Source organism: Rhinoderma darwinii, chromosome 1, assembly GCF_050947455.1.
Source record: "Rhinoderma darwinii isolate aRhiDar2 chromosome 1, aRhiDar2.hap1, whole genome shotgun sequence".
Lineage (NCBI taxonomy): Eukaryota > Metazoa > Chordata > Amphibia > Anura > Rhinodermatidae > Rhinoderma > Rhinoderma darwinii.
Genome location: NC_134687.1, coordinates 284,029,735 through 284,050,195, shown reverse-complemented (window position 1 = coordinate 284,050,195; position 20,461 = coordinate 284,029,735). Strand labels below are relative to the sequence as shown.

Genomic DNA, 20,461 nt, shown 5'->3' with positions numbered 1-20,461 from the left:
AGAGAAAGGGGAATATGCCTTAAAAATGTATTCAGACATTTCTGGCATATGCACAGGATATGCCAGAAATGTCTGATAGATGCGGGTCCCACCACACGTCTCTCCAGAACTGCGTCCCAGCAGTGCATCTATCAGACAGGGTCTGAAGTATTATTTTTGGGTTTTGAAATCAAAGTAGATCTCAGTACAATCCCAAGTAACAGTAGATCTCTACCTCTCTAAGGTTGCCCACCCCTGCTCTGGATGAAAGTAACAATGGATTATTGCAGTCACCAAAAGTAATGGGCTTGTCATTTCGAAATATGACAAGTAGTTCACATCGTGGCGATCAGATACAAGTCTGAGGTGTGTAACCCTTGTTCATTTTTATCTCCGAGGAGGCAGAAAAGATTCAAAGAATTGTAAGTCTATTTGTTTCTCCCACTTTTTATACGCTAGTTACACTTTTTTTTTTTATACTTTAGTAAGAACTATTATTTGTATATTAAAACTTGAATATGTTTGGTCCATGTATACTCTAAAGAATCCATAGATCTTAACTACCTAACTGCTGGAGAGCAGGGTGTGTTTTTATATCTGCGTATAAGTGTTAAGTATACAGTATAGCGGCCCAGAAAATGGTAAGTGGCGACAGCGGTTTGTGTATTTGGGGTCGACAACCTGAGTGAATGGTGTTTTTTTCCTCTTAGGCCCTGTTCACACGGGTGGATTTACAGCATTTTTTGAAGCGTTTGACACCAAGCTATGTAATATAGTTCAGTCTAGTTCATGAATTGCAGGCAGATTTAAACAAACTAAGTGTTTGGGCGTCCACTTGGCAGATGAAGTTTAATGTAGATAAATGTAAAGTTATGCATCTGGGTACCAACAACCTGCATGCATCATATGTCCTAGGGGGAGCTACACTGGCGGATTCACTTGTTGAGAAGGATCTGGGTGTTCTTGTAAATCATAAACTCAATAACAGCATGCAGTGTCAATCAGCTGCTTCAAAGGCCAGCAGGATATTGTCGTGTATTAAAAGAGGCATGGACTCACGGGACAGGGATGTAATATTGCCACTTTACAAAGCATTAGTGAGGCCTCATCTAGAATATGCAGTTCAGTTCTGGGCTCCAGTTCATAGAAAGGATGCCCTGGAGTTGGAAAAAATACAAAGAAGAGCAACGAAACTAATTAGGGGCTTGGAGAATTTAAGTTATGAGGAAAGATTGAAAGAATTAAACCTATTTAGCATTGAAAAAAGACGACTAAGGGGGGACATGATTAACTTATATAAATATATTAATGGCACATACAAAAAATATGGTGAAATCCTGTTCCTTGTAAAACCCCCTCAAAAAACAAGGGGGCACTCCCTCCGTCTGGAGAAAAAAAGGTTCAAGCTGCAGAGGCGACAAGGCTTCTTTACCGTGAGAACTTTGAATCTATGGAATAGCCTACCACAGGAGCTGGTCACAGCAGGGACAGTAGATGGCTTTAAAAAAGGGTTAGATAATTTCCTAGAACAAAAAAATATTAGCTCCTATGTGTAGAAATGTTTCCTTCCCTTTTCCCGTCCCTTGGTTGAACTTGATGGACATGTGTCTTTTTTCAGCCGTACTAACTATGTAACTATGTAACATGCCGAAGTACGCGTAAAAAAATGTTTAATTAAGATTACCATTCAAATTAATGGGAAAGCACGAGGTTAATACATACAATTTTTTTTTTACAGAAGTGTATTTAAAAACGTGTCACGTAAAAAATAAAAATAAAAAAAAAGAATCAGGTCAATTCTTTGGCGCATAAAAAGCACGCAGAACACGCATCAAAAAAGCTAGTATTTTACAAAGCGCTTTACAAAAAAGCTAGAGTATTTGACACGTTTACACGTTATTTTGAGCGCTGTGTTAACATGCTCTTACAGCAAGAATAGCACTGAAGAGTTCCCTTTTTTTTCTGTCAAAAAGAAAACCCAATTGAATAGAACCCAGGGTCATTGTGAACAGAGCCAAAACTAATATGTTAGCAGATCAACATCGCAAGATATTTAGAAATCTAGTCATACTCGTAGGCTAAATTCACACTACCTTTGTCTTCCCTCAGAGGAAGAGATGACCGAAAATCCAAACGAAAAGCATCGCTTCCGTTTGGATTACCATGGATTTCAATGATAATTCTTTTTTCCGTTAGATTCCGTTTGCCTCTGTTCGCTAGGTTTGCCACCATCTGCAGCACTTTTGCTTCCGTGAAAAAAACCGGAAACCTAGCGAATGGAGGCAAACTGAATCCAACTGAAACAAAAGAATTACCATTGAATTAATGGTAATTCAAACGGAAGCGATGCTTTCCGTTTGGATTTTTGGCCATCTCTTCCTCTGACGATAAAGACTCAAACGGGAGACAAAGGTAGTGTGAACTTAGCCTTTGGGATCAATCTAAATATAATCTGTACAATTTTCTTTATGAACGTAAAACACAAAAACACTACACAATATTACTTACCTTATGCCAGGAACTTCACATGATTTAGGTCTTGAGGATCCACTCTAAGTAAAAATAGTAGAAACATCAAAACTATAGATTATATTTTATTTATTTTTAAATGAAGAGGTAAACACACCTTAAAAGCTTGTGTGCCATATCGGCCACACTGCAAACAGATACATAAAACTAAGCATGTTCAATCAATCTCCATGGATAAATTATCAATAGAATGAGTCATACTAAAGAGTCCAAGGGGTTTGCTCAGAGAAAAAAATACCTCTGTGTGCATGTAGATTAACAAGCTGCTGCTGCTACCTTTACAGGACTTGATGGTCCATTTTGCATACAGAAGGAGGAGCAGGGAAAAAAATGTGTTGTTTTTTTTACTGCGCTGCTTGATAAAAAACTCCAGTGGATCCTAGATTTTTGCTTAAAGGACTGTGTTAGGTGCTTAAATGTCAATGTCTTACAATAAAGGACCGGTCTCTGCATCACAACAATCCACCAATATTTGGTATATTCTCCAGTGAGACCGACACGGTCTCTTCACGAATTGAGGATTTAGCACCTAATAAAAGTCTTTTAAACGGACACTAACTTCTTTACAACTTATGCTGATCTAATAGTATATCTGATATACCAACTTTGAAATTTACTTGCTGTTAAAACATTTTGTGGTTTTGTCCATGCAAATTCTATGGAAAGTTACTGCCACTAGGTGTCTATCCTCTAATTTGCTGTCCATCCCGTTAAGCAAAATCCATCCCTAGTTCCAGAGCAGAGGAGACCAACTGTGGTGGTAGGTCTATTCACTGCTAGCCAATAGAAGTCTATGGAGAGGGGGGAGCAAAAGGAGACACAGGCGCTGCTGCCAATAGAAGTCTATAAAGAGTGGAAGGGGGAGGAGGAGGAAGGAGCAGAAGCGGCGAGAGACACACACACACACAGACTGCCCGCATAGGTCTATGAAGAGGGTAGGGGGAAGCCTATGAAGAGTGAGACTGACACATATGTGCAGCAGCTTCTGGTAAGATTTATATCTCACACACATGCATACACACTGTATGGACAAAAGTGTTGGGACACACTTTCTAAATTCATAAGCGTTTCTATGGAGTTGGTCCCCCTTTTGCAGATAAAACCGCTTCTGGGAAAGTGGTCTACAAGATTTTGGAGTTTGTCTGTGGGAATTTTTACCCATTCATGCAGAAGAGCTTTTGTGAGGTCAGACATTGATGTTGAAAGAGAAGGCCTGCCTCGCAATCTCTGTTCTATTTCATCCCAAAGGTTTTCAATGGGGTTGAGGTCAGGGCTCTGTGTGGGCCAGTCAAGTTCATCCACACCAAACTACCCCAACCATGCCTTTATAAACCTTGCTTTTGGCACTAGAACAAAAAGTTATGCTGGAACAGAAAAGGGCTTTCCCCAAACTAACCCTAGAAAGTTGGAAGCATACAAGTGTCCAAAATGTCTTGGTATGCTGAAGTATTGAGATTTCCATTCACTAGAACAAAAGCGTTTAGGCCAACCCCATAGAATTATCCCTCCTCTGCAAAACTTTACAATTGGCACAATTAGGTTAACAAATATAAAAAAGTTAATTAAAAATAAAAGTACATTAAACCTTTCCCGACCTATGACGAAAATGAACGTCATGTTCGGCTGCTAGATCGCTCATCATGACGTTCATTTTCGTCAGTATTTCAAACTGCCACTCTGTGTAAACACAGAGTGACAAGCCCACGCTGACAGATGTCCTAGACAGCTGACACATCAGTCTCGCCGGTCAGCGGACCATTGCCACTGCTTTCGGCAATTAACCCCTTAAATGCGGTGACGGATTGCCGTCGCTGCATTTAAGTGGTTTGAAGAACATCGGCAGCCCCGATTGTGGGGGCTGCGATGCTTGTTGTGGCAATCGGAGGCTAGACAAAAGTGTAAAAATTAGTTTATAAGTTATATAAACACAAAATGTTTTTTTTTCCCTATAATAAGACTTATTATAGAAAAATAATGAACACGTTAAAAAAGTACACATATTTTGTATCACCACGTTCGTAACGACCCCAACTATAAAACTATAATGTTATTTTTCCCGCACGATGAACACCCCCAAAAAAAAATCAATAAAAAACTACGACAGAATCGCAATTTTTTTGGTCACCACCCCTCCCAAAATAAAGAATAAAAAGTGATCAAAAAGTCGCATGTACCCAGAAATAGTACCAATAAAAACTTCAATCCGTCCCACAAAAAACAAGCCCTTACACAGCTTTTTTGACAAAAAAAATAAAACAATTATGGCTCTCAGAAAATGGTGACACAGAAAATTATTATTTTTTATAAATAAGTGATTTTATTGTGCAAACGCTAAAAAAAGGGAAAAAAAAACTACACACTTATGGTATCACCGTAATCGTACCAACTCGCAGAATAAAGTAAAAATGTCATTTATAGCGTATGGTGAACGCCGCAAAAAATAAAAATAAAAAAACGTTGTCAGAATTCCTGGTTTTTGGTCAGGATTGCAAAAAAAATGGAATAAAAACTGATCAAAAAAAATAGCATGTACCCCAAAATGGTACCAATGAAAACTACAGATTGTCCCGCAACAAATAAGCCCTCACATGGCTCTGGTGGTGAAAAACGAAAAAAGTTCTGTCTTTCAGAATATGGCGATGCAAAATGTGCAGTGTTCCAAAAGCGGATAAGATCGGGCGCCATTTCTCAGTGCGACACTGGCCACACATCTATGAATTATTATTTATTTACCCCATTATTATACCCTCTTATTATACCCTGATGTATTCTGCACAGCTTACATATGCCCGCACATTATAAACTGAAATACCAGCAAAACCCCAAACTACTACCAAGCAAAAGCTACGCTGCAAAAGCAAAATGGCACTCCCTCCCTTCTGAGCCCTGCAGCGTGCCCAAGAAGCAGTTTGCGCCCACATATATGGCATTGCCATACCCAGCAGAACCCGCTTAACGTTTTATGAGGTATTTGTCGTCTGTGGCACAAACTGGGCACGTCAAATTATGAACTAAAATGGCATATCAGTGGAAAATTGCAATTTTCACTTTGAACAATCCGCTGTACACTAACCCCTTTGCGCACTATGACTTAATTGCCCGTCATGGTGTGGGGGTTGATGTATGGAGCCGGTTCACGTGCTGAGCCCGCTCCATACGCTGCGGGTGTCAGCTGTGTATTACAGCTGACACCCGGGACTAACGGACAGGTACAGCGATCGCTCTGTTACAGAAGCCTGTAAGAACAACAATATACTGCAATACATTAGTATTGCAGTGTATTGTACCAGCGATCCAATGATCGCTGATCAAGTCCCCTAAAAGGATTAATAAAATGTGTAGAAGAATTAAAGTTATTAGTAGTGAGAATTTTTTAATTTTTTTTTAAAGTTAAAAAAAAAAACACCTTTTCCTATTTTTCTACTAAAGTAATGTAAAAAAATTAACAAAATTGGTATCACTACATCCGTAAAAGTCCGAACTTTTACAATATACCACTATTTAATTCGCACGGTGAACACCTTAAAAAAATGTAATAATTGAAACCGCCAAAAATCGCTGTTTTTTTTTTTTTGTCACCTTAGTTCTGAAAAAAAATAAAAAAAATGTAATACAACTTTTTATGTACCAAAATATGGTACTAATAAAAACGACAGCTTCTCCCACAAGAAATAAGCCCTCACACCGCTCTATTGATGGAAAAATAAAAAAAGTTATATCTCTTGGAAGGCGGGGAGTGAAAATCTAAAATAAGAAAGAAAAAATGGATCAGTCCTGAAAGGGTTAATTCATTTCTAATGAAAAAACCATATGACCACATATGGGGTATTTCCATACTCGGGAGAGATTGCTTTATAAGAAATGATTGTTTTTTTCCTCCTTTATCCCTCGTGAAAATGAGAAAATTCAACATTTTAGTGGAAAAAAATGTGATAATATTTGCGGCCTAATTCTAATAATCTCTGCAAAAGACCCGTGGGGTCTAAATGCTCACTATACCCCTACAAAACTTCCTTGAAGGTTTTTCCAAAATGGGGTCACTTTTGGTCGGTTTCCACTGTTTTGGTCCCTCCACTGCATTGCAAATGCGACATTGCACCGAATACCATTCCAGCTAAATCAGAAATCCAAATGGCGCTCCTTCACTTCTGAGCCCTGCTGTGGGTCCAAACAGCAGTTTATTACCACATATGGGGTATTGTCGTAATCGGGAGACATTGCTTTACAAATGTTGGGGTGAATTTTCTTCGTTATTCCTTGTAAATATTAAAAATTTCTATGTTTCATCAAAAAAGTAGATTTTAATTTTGACAGACTAATTACAATATATTTAGCGAAAAACCTGTGTGCTCAAAATGCTAACTATACCACTAGATAAATTCCTTGAGGGGTGTAGTTTCCAAAATGTGGTAACTTTTGGGGTGTTTGCACTGTTTTAGTCCCTCTAGGGCGTTTGCAAATGCGACATGGCACGAAAACCATTCCAGCAAAATCAGAAATCCAAATGGCGCTCCTTCCCTTCTGAGCCCTGCTGTGGGTCCAAACAGCAGTTTATTACCACATATCGGGTATTGTTGTAATCGGGAGACATTGCTTTACAAATGTTGGGGTGCATTTTCTCCGTTATTCCTTGTAAATATTAAAAATTTCTATGTTTCAGAAAAAAAGTAGATTTTAATTTTTACAGACGAATTCCTATATATTTAGTGAAAAACCTGTGTGGTCAAAACTAACTATACCCCTAGATAAATACCTTAAAAGGGTCTAGTTTTCTAAATGGGGTCGTTTATGGGGAGTTTCTATCGTTCTGGCAGCTCAAAGCTTCTCCAAATGTACAGTGGGGCCTAAAACATTTTCAAGCAAAATATGAGTCCTGAAAGCCTCTGGGTGCTCCCTTCCTTTGGGGCCCTGCCGTGTGTCCAAACAACGCATTAGGGCCACAATGTTGGTATTTTTGAAAACAGGAGAAACAGGGTGATAGATTTTGTGGTGTTTCTTCATTTTGATGTTCGCTTTACAAAGAAATTGGTCCTCAAACTGATACTTTTATGAAAAAAGTGAAATAATTTTTTTTTCCACCTGCTATGTATTAAATTTAGTAAAAAACTGTGGGGTCAAAATACTTACTATACCCCTAGATTAATACCCGAAGGGGTCTAGTTTTCTAAATGGGGTCATTTGTGGGGGTTTCCATCATTCCGAGACCTATGAGCCTCTGAAAACCTGGCTTGGTGGAGGAAAACAAAATGTACTTCAAAATGTATCAAATTATTATTCAATTTGTAAGTCCTCTAAATTGCTGAAAATGTATTTTATTTTTTCAAAAGTGCTGCCAAAATAGAGTAAAGAGATGGAAATATATATTTAATTAAAAAAATTGTACAGTATGTGTGTACATATGTGACATATTGCAGTTAAAAATAGGGAAAAATTTTATTTACAAAATTTCTTCCATTTTTTAATTAATTTCCGCAAATTGTATCAGTCTACTTTTACCACTAAAATAAAGTGCAACATGTTACGAAAAAACAATATCAGAATTACTTGGATATTCAAAACTTTCACAGAGTTATTCTCTGATAAAGTCACACATACCAGATTTGACAAATCTGGCTTGGTCATGAAGGTCCAAACTAGCTTGGTCATTAAGGGGTTAATATCTCTATAGTTTTATCATAATAAAAACAAAGTAAATATGTGCATATCTTTATTCTGGCTCAACCATTAGCATAAAGAGTCTAGCCAATATGAGCATTTACCATTGCTAGGGCACTGTATACCAATATACTGGAGGGCACAGGTGAATTCTAATAGATATACAACGAAATCTGAAGTGCAATTGAGAAGTCTGGAAAAGTTAAATCTCTCTTTGGTGACTACTCTGAAAGCTCTTTGAAACCTCACCAAGAAAGAACTTTAACATTTCTGGACTTCTCAATTGCACTTCAGATTTCATTGCATTTCTATAAGAATGCACCTGTGGCCTCAATTCTATCAGTAGGATCACCATGAACATGAGAATACATATAAGAAAGCATAGGTCCAAAATGGTTATATCAAGCACAGTGGTTCTCGTCATGTATCGTTACATGATTGCCTTTTTTTATGATTTTAAAGAGACACTAATTGAACACATTCGAATAACGGACACCAACGGATTTGTAAACCCCAACACGAGTGATATTTTGGATTTTTAAAATAAATAGCTCTATACCATTTGGTCTGAATGAAAAATGTAAAAATACATGTTAGAATGAGTACAGTAGAGACCCGTCCATCTCAAACATCTCTCAATGTCCATTAGGGCTTATTCACTCGAATATTAAATATGTTCGTGTGATGGCCGTTAAAACAACGAGTGCCAAAGGGACGCATGTATTTCAATGGGACCGTTCCCACGGCCATTGTTTCAACGGACCATTTAAAGGGTCCGTTGAAAAATAGAACATGTACTATTTTCTTCCATTTTCACGGATCCCTCCATAGACTCAAGTCTGTGGGGACCCATGAAAACTGGTCCCGCACGGATGAAACTCGGACGTGAAAAGCGGCCGTATTTCACCACGTTTTTGTGAATAAGCCCTTATTCAAACAAAATGTCTATAACTTGTTTACACACGAGAATTTTTTTTCCATCTCAAAATCCTTTCACGTCTATTCCTTAGATAAACATGGTTAAGCTATTCTGATTCACTGCTGTTTTAGAATGTGCAACATCCTTCCTTTTATGTATAATTAACATATTATTGTTATTGCCTCACAATCAGAGGGACTGCCAGGCTAAGGAAAGCATTTTTGTGTTTGTGTGTAGATCGCTATCATTGATTCATAGGGTCGGCACACCCAGTATCATAAACGACATACTATTTTTTAACTAGTTTTATAAATGTTTTACCATAACGGAGAATTACTGTTTTGATAATAGGGAACGCAGCTACAAGCCCATAGGTCCGATCTTCTCAAATGACAGCGACCCAGCCACCCTAGATGCTTCGGTTTCCCAGAAGGAGATTTACCCCATTGGTTGAACATGCACACGTGATTGCTCCTTAGTAACAACAAGTGATTCTTTACTTTTCTTGTTCCCATTACCTGAAACCAATCAGTTGACCCTCACTTACCAACGATAAACACTAATTTATGAGCTAGTTTATTCATGATATATAAGTCACTTAGCAATTCCAAACGCCCTGAGTTCCTATTTGTCAGACGTTTTTTTATCTCCCATTGTTTCTATTGGTCAGATTCAATCATATGACCATTACCTGGCAACTACAGCCACTTTAAGCTTTTATTAGCCAGGATATCTATGAATGACAGGTGACTGTGCCCTAGCAATGGTAAACGCTCCCAGCTCACATCGGTTAGATTCTTTACGCTTATGGTTGAGGCGAAATACAGATAATAAAAACAAAAGAATATTTGTGTACTATTATAAGAATATATACATATTCATGTACTTTTATTGTTAATTAACTTTTTAATATTTGTTGACCTAATATGACCCTATTTCTTAGATCTTTCCGCCTTCAGTATAAACTTTGAACTGTGTTTTGGCGCCATTTTTACCTAATTGTTTGATCCGGTTAGTGTTTGTATAGTCTATTCTGATCTAAATTAAGCCCTCGAAACGTGCTATCTGTAGACAGCACTTTAATCCCTTCCCGCACCTTGACGTAACTGCACGTCAAGGAGTGCAGTAACTTCGCGCACCGCGACGTGCAGTTACGTCTGTACTTTGACAGTTAACCGCCACGTGGCGCTACACCGCAGCGGTGGTTAACTGAGCAGGGTGTCTGCCCTGCATTCCCTGTTGCTGATCAGCGGCCCAATGCCGCTGATTTCGGCAGTTAACCCCTTCGATGTGACGGTCGATTGCGATCGCCGCATTTAAAGAGGCTCTGTCACCAGATTTTGCAGCCCCTATCTGCTATTGCAGAAGATAGGCGCTGCAATGTAGATTACAGTAACGTTTTTATTTTTAAAAAACGAGCATTTTTGGTCAAGTTATGACCATTTTTGTAGTTATGCAAATGAGGCTTGCAAAAGTCCAAGTGGGTGTGTTTAAAAGTAAAAGTCCAAGTGGGCGTGTATTATGTGCGTACATCGGGGCGTTTTTAATACTTTTACTAGCTGGGCGCTCTGAAGAGAAGTATCATCCACTTCTCTTCAGAACGCCCAGCTTCTGGCAGTGCAGACACAGCCGTGTTCTCGAGAGATCACGCTGTGTCGTCACTCACAGGTCCTGCATCGTGTCAGACGAGCGAGGACACCGGCACCAGAGGCTTCAGTTGATTCTGCAGCAGCATCATCTGTAGCCTCTGGTGCCGACACGATGCAGGACCTGTGAGTGACGACACAGCGTGATCTCTCGAGAACACTGCTGTGTCTGCACTGCCAGAAGCTGGGCGTTCTGAAGAGAAGTGGATGATACTTCTCTTCAGAGCGCCCAGCTAGTAAAAGTATTAAAAACGCCCCGATGTACGCACATAATACACGCCCACTTGAACTTTTACTTTTAAACACACCCACTTGGACTTTTGCAAGCCTCATTTGCATAACTACAAAAATGGTCATAACTTGGCCAAAAATGCTCGTTTTTTAAAAATAAAAACGTTACTGTAATCTACATTGCAGCGCCTATCTGCTGCAATAGCAGATAGGGGTTGCAAAATCTGGTGACAGAGCCTCTTTAAGGAGTTTAGCAGAGATCAGCAGCCCCCACGTGAAAATTTTATTTTTCGTGCACGGTGAACACCGCAAAAAAAAAAGTAAAAGAATGCCAGAATCACTATTTTTTGGTCTCCACCCCTCCCAAAATATACAATAAAAAGTGATCAAAAAGTCGCATGTACTCCGAAAATAGTACCAATAAAAACTACATCCCGTCCCGCAAAAAACAAGCCCTTACACAGCTTTTTGAACTGAAAAATAAAAGGAGTTATGGCTCTCAGAATATGGTGACCCAAAAAAACACATTCTTTTATTTTCAAAAAAAGTGATTTTATCACGCAAACGCTGCAAAACGTAAAAAAACGATATACATTTGGTATCGCCGTAATTGTATCAACCTGCAGCATAAAGTAAGATTATCATTTATAGTGCAGGGTGAACGCCATAAAAAAAAAATGAATAAAAACCAGTCAGAATTGCTGGTTTTTGGTCACCTAGCTTGCCAACAAATGGAATAAAAAGTGATTAAAAAAAACCGCATGTACCCCAAAATGGTACCACTAAAAAAAACGACAGATTGTCCCGCAACAAATAAGCCCTCACACAGCTTTGGTGGAGGAAAAAAATAAAAAAGTTCTGGTTCTCAGAATATGGCGATGCAAATTGTGCAGTGTGTCCAAAAGCGGATAAGATTGGGCACCATTTATCCCTGCGACACCAGGCACATATCTGCGGATTATTATTTATTTACCCCATTATTATGCCTTATTATACCCCTGATTTACCCCTTATTATACCACAGCTTACATATGCCCCCACATTATAAACTGAAAGACCAGCAAAAATGCCAAACGGAACAACTACCAAGCTAAATCTGCGCTCTAAAAGCCAAATGCCGCTCCCTCCCTTCTGAGCCCTGCAGCATGCCCAAACAGCAGTTTACGTCCACCGATATGGCATCGCCATACCCGGGAGAACCTGGTTAATATTTTATGAGGTATTTGTCTTCAGTGGCACAAACTGGGCACAAAATATTGTGCACTAAAATGGCATATCAGTGGAAAATTTTAATTTTCACTCCGCACCTCCCGTTGCGCATCAATCCCTTTGTGCACCACGACTTAATGGCATGTCGTGGTCTGCGGGGGGGGGGGGATGTATGGAGCCCGTGCCAGCTGTGTATTGGACAGGAACAGCGATCTCGCTGTTACAGGAGCTTGTAAAAATGACAATATACTGCAATACATTAGTATTGCAGTGTATTGTACCAGTGATCTAATGATCGCTGGTTCAAGTCCACTAGGGGGACTAATAAAGTGTCAAAAAAAAAGTTAATAAATTAGTGAAAAAAATTAAATAAATATTTAAAGTCCAAAAGAAAACCCTTTTCCCAATTTTTTCACTAAAGCAAAGCAATGTAAAAAATAAAAAAAAAATACACAAAATTGGTATCGCTGCGTCAGTAAAAGTCCGAACTATTACAATATACCATTATTTAACTCACACTGTGAACGCTCTAAATAATAAAGAATTTAAAACGCCAAAATTGATTTTTGGTCACCTCAGCTTTAAAAAAATGTTAATAAAAAGTGCTCAAAAAGTTGTATGTAACAAAAAATGATACCAATTAAAATCTGCAGTAGGTCCCGCAAGAAATGAGTCCTCACACCACTTTAGTGATGGAAAAATTAAAACGTTATGGCTCTTGGAATGCGGGGAGTGAAAAATGAAAAGAAAAAAATGGATCAGTCCAGAAAGGGTTAATTAATATCTAATAAAAAAAATTATGACCACATGTGGGGTATTGTCATACTCGTGAGAAATTGCTTTACAAATGTTCGCCGGCTTTTTCCTCCTTTATTCTTTGTGAAAAATAAAAAATTCAACATTTTAGTTGGAATAATGTTGATATTCATTTTCACTGCCGAATTGTAATAAATTCTGAAAAAGACCTGTGGGGTCTAAATGCCCACTATACCCCTAGATCGATTCCTTAAGTGGTGTAGTTTCCCAAATGGGGTCACTTTTGTGGTATTTTCACTGTTTTGGTCTCTCAGGGGCTTTGCAAATGCAACACGACACCAAAAACTATTCCAGCTAAATCTTAGCTCCAAAAGCCAAATAGCGCTCCTTCACTTCTAAGCCCCGCTGTGGGTTCAAAAAGCAGTTTATTACCACATATGGGGTATTTCCGTAATCGGGAGAAATTGTTTTACAAATGTTGGGGTGTTTTTTCTCCTTTATTCCTTACAGAAATTACAATTTCTGCGTTTTTTCTGAAAAAAACGTTGATTCTCATCTTCACAGACTAATTCAAATACATTTAGCATAAAAACTGTGGGGTCAAAATGCTAACTATGCCCCTAGATAAATTAATTGAGGGGTGTAGTTTCCAAAATGGAACTTTTGTTTGTTTTTTACAGTTTTGGCACTACAAGACCTCTTCAAACCTGACATGGTGTCTAAAATATATTTAAAAAAAAAAATGAGGCCCCAAAATCCTCTAGGTGCTCCTTTGCTTCTGAGGCAAGTGCTTCAGTCCATTACCACGCTGGGGCCACATGTGGGATATTTCTAAAAACTGCACAATCTGGGCAATATATATTGAGTTGCATTTCCCATGTAAAACCTTCTGTGTTACAGAAAAAAACAAACTGTATTACAAATGAATTTTCGCAAAAAGAAATGAAGTTTGTCAATTTCACCTCTACTTTGCTTTAATTCCCGAAAAAAGCCTATGGGGTTAAAACACTTTCTGAATGCTGTTTTGGATACTTTGAGGGGTGCAGTTTTCAAAATGGGGTGAGTTACGGGGACTTTCTAATATATAAGGCCCTCAAAGCCACTTCAGAACTGAACTGGTCCCTGAAAAAAATGGGCTTTTGAAATTTTCTTGAAAATATGAGAAATTGCTGCTAACTTTGTAACATCCTAGAGAAATAAAAGAATGTTCAAAAAACTATGAAAACAAAGTAAACATATGGGATATATGAAATAGTAACTATTTTGTATGGTATTACTTTCTGTCTTACAAGCATACATTTAATCTTAGAAAATGCAATTTTTGCAAATTTTCTCAACATTTTGGTGTTTTTCACACAAATTTTTTTACTAACATAAAGTACAATATGTCACGAGAAAATCTCAGAATCACTTGGATAGGTAAAAGCATTCCCAAGTTATTACTACATAAGGTAAGACGTCAGATTTGAGAAAATCGGCTTTGTCCTCAAGGCCAAAACAGGCTCAGTTCTGAAGGGGTTAATGTTTATGTGATATTTATTAAATCATGTCATAAACAGAGCAAATCGGGGTGAAATTTATTTTACTCCACAGAAGAGAAAAACTTGGCAGGGCTTAACAGAAGCCTGTAAAAATTACAACATACTGCAATACATTAGTATTGCAGCGTATTGTACCAACGATCGCCGGTTCAAGTCATGTACCAAAAAGTGGTACCGGTAAACACTACTGCTTGTCCCGTGAAAAACAAGCCCTCAACCGCTCAATCGATGAAAAAATAAGAATGTTATGTCTCTCAGAATGTCGCGATACAAAACAATTTTCTTTTTAACAACGCTTTTTTCTTTAAAAGTAGCAAAATATTAAAAAAAAAAACAACTTATATACATCTGATATCACCGTAATCATATTGAGCCACAGAATAAAGTTAAGTTGTCTTTTCTACCGCGCATTGAAAACCGTAAAAACAAAACCAAAAAATAAAAATAAAGATAGAGGAATCATTTTTTCCCAATTTCAGCACCCAAATAACTTTTTTTTCAGTTTCCCAGTACATTATATGGAACTTTAAATGCTAGCAATAGAAACACCTCCTCCCGCAAATAAGCCCGCACACCACTCTTTTGACGTAAAAATATTTTTTTTTATGGCTGTTGGAAGGCGGGGAATCAAAAATCGGTTCAGTCCTGAAGGGGTTAATGCCTCATCACTAACATCCTGCTGTAGTAGTTTAAGGCCTCATGCACACGACCGTGGCCATGTGCACGGCCGTGATTTTCTGGTCGGCTGGCCACGGAGTGTCACCTGCGAGCCGCCCACAAATCGCAGGCTGTGCAAATGGCCGCGGCCATTATTTTCAATGAGCCCGGACCGCAGAACACGGCCGTAATAAGGCTTGCCCGTTCTTTCTGCGGTCAATCATTGGGAGTACAGTGGGTGCCCGGACAGCTTCTACTGGCAAAAAAAAAAGTTGTTGGCACATTCACATTTAATATTACATGGTTACCATTGAAATAAATGATAAGTGTCCATGTAAAAACACGGTCACAGAGCTCTCTCGATCTGCTTTTTGCATTAGGTCTCTCTTCATTTGGGGTACCTCCATCTATGTGTGTGTGAATTATTTATTAAGGTTTCTGCCCTATCAAAAAAAAAAAAAAAAAAAGCAGCACTGCGATAGGGCTGAAACGTTGCATTGCAATGGGATAATATATCACATGTATTCACTGGAGTCTGTGGAGTGCTGCGATTTCTTCAATTGGTAACTACTAGGACCTCGATGCTTAATACACTGTACAACAGAACTGTTAAGGGTATTTGAGTTCCACTTTAGAGACTCACATAGGCCATAAAAAAAACATTTGACGCTAGACGGCTTCTAGGCAGCAACGCACATTTTTGTTTTCTCTATATTTTACAAAGTTAAATAACAGACTGAAAAAGTTAATTAAATAGGCCAATTATGGCAAAACTTAAAACTGGAATTTGGCATTGGCCCCTTATCGCCCCTGGCTTGCTAGTTTTTTAACGTTACGTGCAGGTCTCCTTCAGTAATAGGCTTGATCTAATGCTTCTTCCAGCAACCCATGAGGAGGATCTCAAAGCAGCATGTCATCTGACACACAATGCATGCTTTGTAATAAATGGGACCCCTGCTACTTTTTATTGTCACTGGCTTCTGTTGACATGGCCCTGGACAACACATCATTGTGCATCTTGTCTGTAGCCACAGGGAAGACCCTCCCCGACACAGCTAGAAGAGGCATGTCAGGCCGAATGAAGAAGGAAACCGGAAGGAAATGTAAAAACTGGCTCGTCCGGGGAGATAAAACTACACAGATAGAAGAGAGAACAAGAAATCCATGCAAAACTCAGATAGGAAGTTTTGCCTGAAATGACACTTTAATATATTTATCATTATGATTTTGTTATAGACAGATTTTCCGATTGTTCAATATAAAGTCAGTGTTAATCATAGCTGCATTAACTTTACAAACAATCAACAAACCGAACAAGAAGAAAAAATGGAAACTACCTTTTTTGTGTCCCAGCCGTGTTTGTTAAGAGGTTTATCAGTTTCTGAAGAATCATCTTCCATTCCTGGCACAGTCAGCAGCAACACTATACACATATTCAAAAGGAAAAGATTCCAAATGTTAACGCAATTAAACACATCATGCTTTTTTTAGTTTTAGTTTTATTATTTATTTATACTGCAAGCTCTGCCTAATTTGTAAAGTCTCAAAATCCTGATTTACAATCAATCGAATGGGACAATGGTGAAACACCTTGCAAGGCCGCTACAAACGTAACGTTGCGTGCAAGAATGGACAGAGAGGAGCACTATGTAAACCTATCAAAAGGCAGTGGCGCTCGTACATGCGCCGCGGCTCCTTTATACAGCTGAACGGCGGTGGTGCCAACAGTCGGACCCCCACCGATCTAATATGGATTGTCATTCCGAAGTATAATAACCCAGATAACCCATTTAAACATTTCTAAATCATATTTGAAAAAGATATAAAAACACCAAGAAAAAGTATTTTTGTAAGCTTTATCATAGTGTTGCTTCACCAGCAGATGAGGTCATCTTTAAAAACCGATAAAAATAAACATTTCCGCAATGGCAGGAGAGAGACCCTTGCATGACAAAAAAAAGGTACGTTTAAAATGTTCATGCCCTTCCTGTCCCCTATTTCACCCTGTCAGTTTTGAGACCTTAAAACTGCTGACAGGTTATCTTTAAACCATATAGAAGCAAATTATCAATGTTACAACCTAAATAGGAAGATGTTCTTCCTGTCTTCTATCTCTCCGATCTGCTTTTCTTTTAAGGGTTTTGTCTACGAAAAAAACAAAAAATCGCAAAAATCAGGCCGCTAGCCCAAAACAAAACGTTATATAGCCGTTTAACGAATGCGTGCTAAAAATGGCTAAACAGTGCCTGGTCCTGAACCGGTTAAACTGCATGTGCAGTGGGAATCACTGAGTACTCAGATTTAAAATCTTCATTTATGCAAAAAGCATGTATTGGCACCAAACCTTAAAATGAACACGATCTGCATTATAGGTGCAAAATGAAGTGTAAAAAAAAAAAGTAGTACCTCTCTTCTGTTGAATATCCTGAGAGCTTCCACTGAAGGCTTCTTGTTGGCTGGGGTTCATTGTACTTTGATGCAATGCTGAATCTGAATTGGTTCTAAATTTCAGAAAAAGAAGACAGGAGTGAATATTGTAAAGCAAAAACGTCCGAAATACCTCTTCAACTTTACTTATTTTGATTCTGAAATGTATGTATAGTATGGTATGTATGTATGGTATGGGCGACTAGGTGCGTGAAAACGCACCAATATAGAACATGCAGAGGGTTTCACGCAATAGACTCTCGCTGCGTGAATAGCCCCATGAAATCAATGGGGCCATGTGCTGTGCATTGTTTCAACGCACAGCACATGGACGAGATTCATGCTCATGTAAATGGGCCCTTAATCAGAGCATTGACCTCTGGGACTACCATCATTGCTGCAATGGAGGGGCACAAAATTCCCGTTCTTGGCCAGAGAGCAGGACGAGCATGTGGTATCCTTGTCTACAGAGACTAATGAAAACAGCTTTCAGACTATAAAAGTAAAAAAAGCGGGTTGCTGTGGGACAACCCCTTTAAAGATGACCACAGACGTTCGATAAAAATTTTCCAATATGACACATTTTCTAATTTTTTATCAACATCTGGGCAGAAGGCAAACAATCATTTAACAGACCAACATCCTTCATAAGATTGATCTATTCAGTTGGATTTTTTCGGTCATACACCTGGCTAAATTTGTATGTGGAAGAGTTGGCTGGCAACTTGTTTATGCCATCTTGTGTCATAAACATGAGTTTTCATTACCCACAATACACTGCATCTATGATAAATCCTGTGTGTCACTTCCTGAATCGGCACTGAAATCTGCCAGTCTGACTCTAGTGATCTAAATAACGTGAAGAGATCATTAAAACAAGTGACGTCCAGGTGAACGACGGTCATCAGCTTCTGAAATCTATGACATTTTTATGTAATAAGCTTAGATATAGATTTTCAAGTAATAGGAGATATTGACTTCAATGGGTGCGTGGATGCGCGAAAAACGCACGATTATAGAACATGTCGTGAGTTTTACGCAACGCACTCACGCTGCGCAAAATTCACGCATCGTCTAAACTGCTCCATAGAGTAATATAGGTGCGTACAACACGCGTGAAAAGCACGCGCGTCGCACGCGCGTATATTACGCTCGTGTAAATGAGGCCTTAGTATGTGAAGATGAAAATCTACTTTTTTTGTGAAAAAACGTAGAAATTTTAAATTTTTACAAGGAATAAAGTAGAAAAAACACGCCAACATATTTAAAGCAATTTCTTCCGATTATAGCAATACCCCATATATGGTAATAAACTGCTGTTTGGACCCACAGCAGGCTTTAGAAGAGAAGGAGCACCATTTGGATTTTGGATTCCTGATGTTGATGGAATAGTGCCGTGTCGCGTTTGAAATGCACTGGAGGGATGAAAACCGTGGAAACCCCCCAATAGTGACCCCATTTTGGAAGCTACACCCCTCAAGGAATTTTTCTAGGGGTAAAGTTAGCATTTTGACCCCACAGTTGTTTTGCTGAATTCATTGGAATTAGTCTGTAAAGGTAAAAATCTACTTTTTTTCTGAAACAAGGTAGCCATTTTTAATTTTTACAAGGAATAAAGGAGAAAAAGCACCCCAGCATTTGTAAAACAATTTCTCCTGATTACGTAAATACCCCATATGTGGTAATAAACTGCTGTTTGGACCCACACCGGGGCTTAGAAGGGAAGGAGCGCTATTTGGCTTTTGGAGCTCAAATTTAGCTGGAATAGTTTTTGGGTGTCATGTCGAATTTGCAAAGCCCCTGAGAGACCGAAACAGTGGAAGCCCCCCAAAAGTAACCCCATTTGGGAAACTACACCACTTAAGGAATCTATCTAGGGGTATAGTGAGCATTTAGGCCCCACACGTCTTTTGCAGAATTAGGGCGTGAAAAATTAATATCAACATTATTTCCACAAAAATGTTGAATTTTTTCAATTTCACAAAAGGATAAAGGAGAAAAAGCACCCCAACATTTGTAAAGCAATTTCTCCTGAGTACGGCTATACCCCACATGTGGTCATAAATGCTTTTTCATTAGAAAGTAATTAACCCTTTACGAACGGATTCATGTTTTGCTTTTTGCGTTTTAGTTTTTCCTCCCCGCTTTCCGAGAGCCACAACTTTTTTATTTTTCCGTCAATAGAGTGGTGTGAGGGCATATTTTTTGCGGGACGAGCTGTAGTTTTTATTGGTACCATTTTTTCGTACATAAGACTTTTTGAGCACTTTTTATTACATTTTTTGGTAGAGCCAGGGTGACCAAAAAACTGCGATTTTGCCGTTTAAAATTCTTTATTTTTCACGGCGTTCACCGTGTGAGTTAAATAATGGTATATTGCAATAGCTTGGACTTTTACGGACGCAGCGATACCAATTTTGTGTATTTTTTTACATTACTTTAGAGAAAAAAATGTGAAAAAGGTTTATTTTTTGGACTTTAAATATTTATTTAATTTTTTCCCACTGATAACTATTTACTTTTGTTTTTACATATTTTATTAGTCTCCCTAGGAGACTTGAACCAGCGATCATTAGATCACTGGTAGAATACACTGCAATACTAATGTATTGCAGTATATTGTAATTTTTACAGGCTCCTGTAACAGTGTCATCGCTGTTTCTGTCCGTTAGTCCCGGGTATCAGCTGTAATACACAGCTGACACCCACAGCGTATGGTGCGGGCTCAGCGCGTGAGACGCTCCATTCATCACCCCCCCACACCACGACATGCTATTAAGTCATGGTGCGCGAAGGGTTTAATGCGCAGCGGATGGTGCAAAGTGAAAATTTACATTTTCCACTGATGTGTCATTTTAGTGCACTATATGTTGTGCCCAGTTTGTGCCACAAATACCACATAAAATATTAAC

General features: G+C 38.6%; 1 protein-coding gene across 5 annotated transcripts in view; it reads right to left on the bottom strand.

Moving 5' to 3' along the window:
• CRTC1 (CREB regulated transcription coactivator 1) overlaps positions 1-20,461 on the bottom strand; it is a 169,505-nt gene that overhangs the window by 70,028 nt on the left and 79,016 nt on the right. For all 5 annotated transcript variants that reach the window (XM_075864532.1, XM_075864552.1, XM_075864539.1 and 2 more), the window contains 3 exons: positions 17,529-17,623; positions 16,460-16,545; positions 2,488-2,531 (listed from right to left, as the gene is read on the bottom strand). In XM_075864532.1, coding sequence (XP_075720647.1) covers positions 2,488-2,531; positions 16,460-16,545; positions 17,529-17,623 — 225 coding nt within the window. The remainder of the gene's footprint in view (positions 1-2,487; positions 2,532-16,459; positions 16,546-17,528; positions 17,624-20,461) is intronic.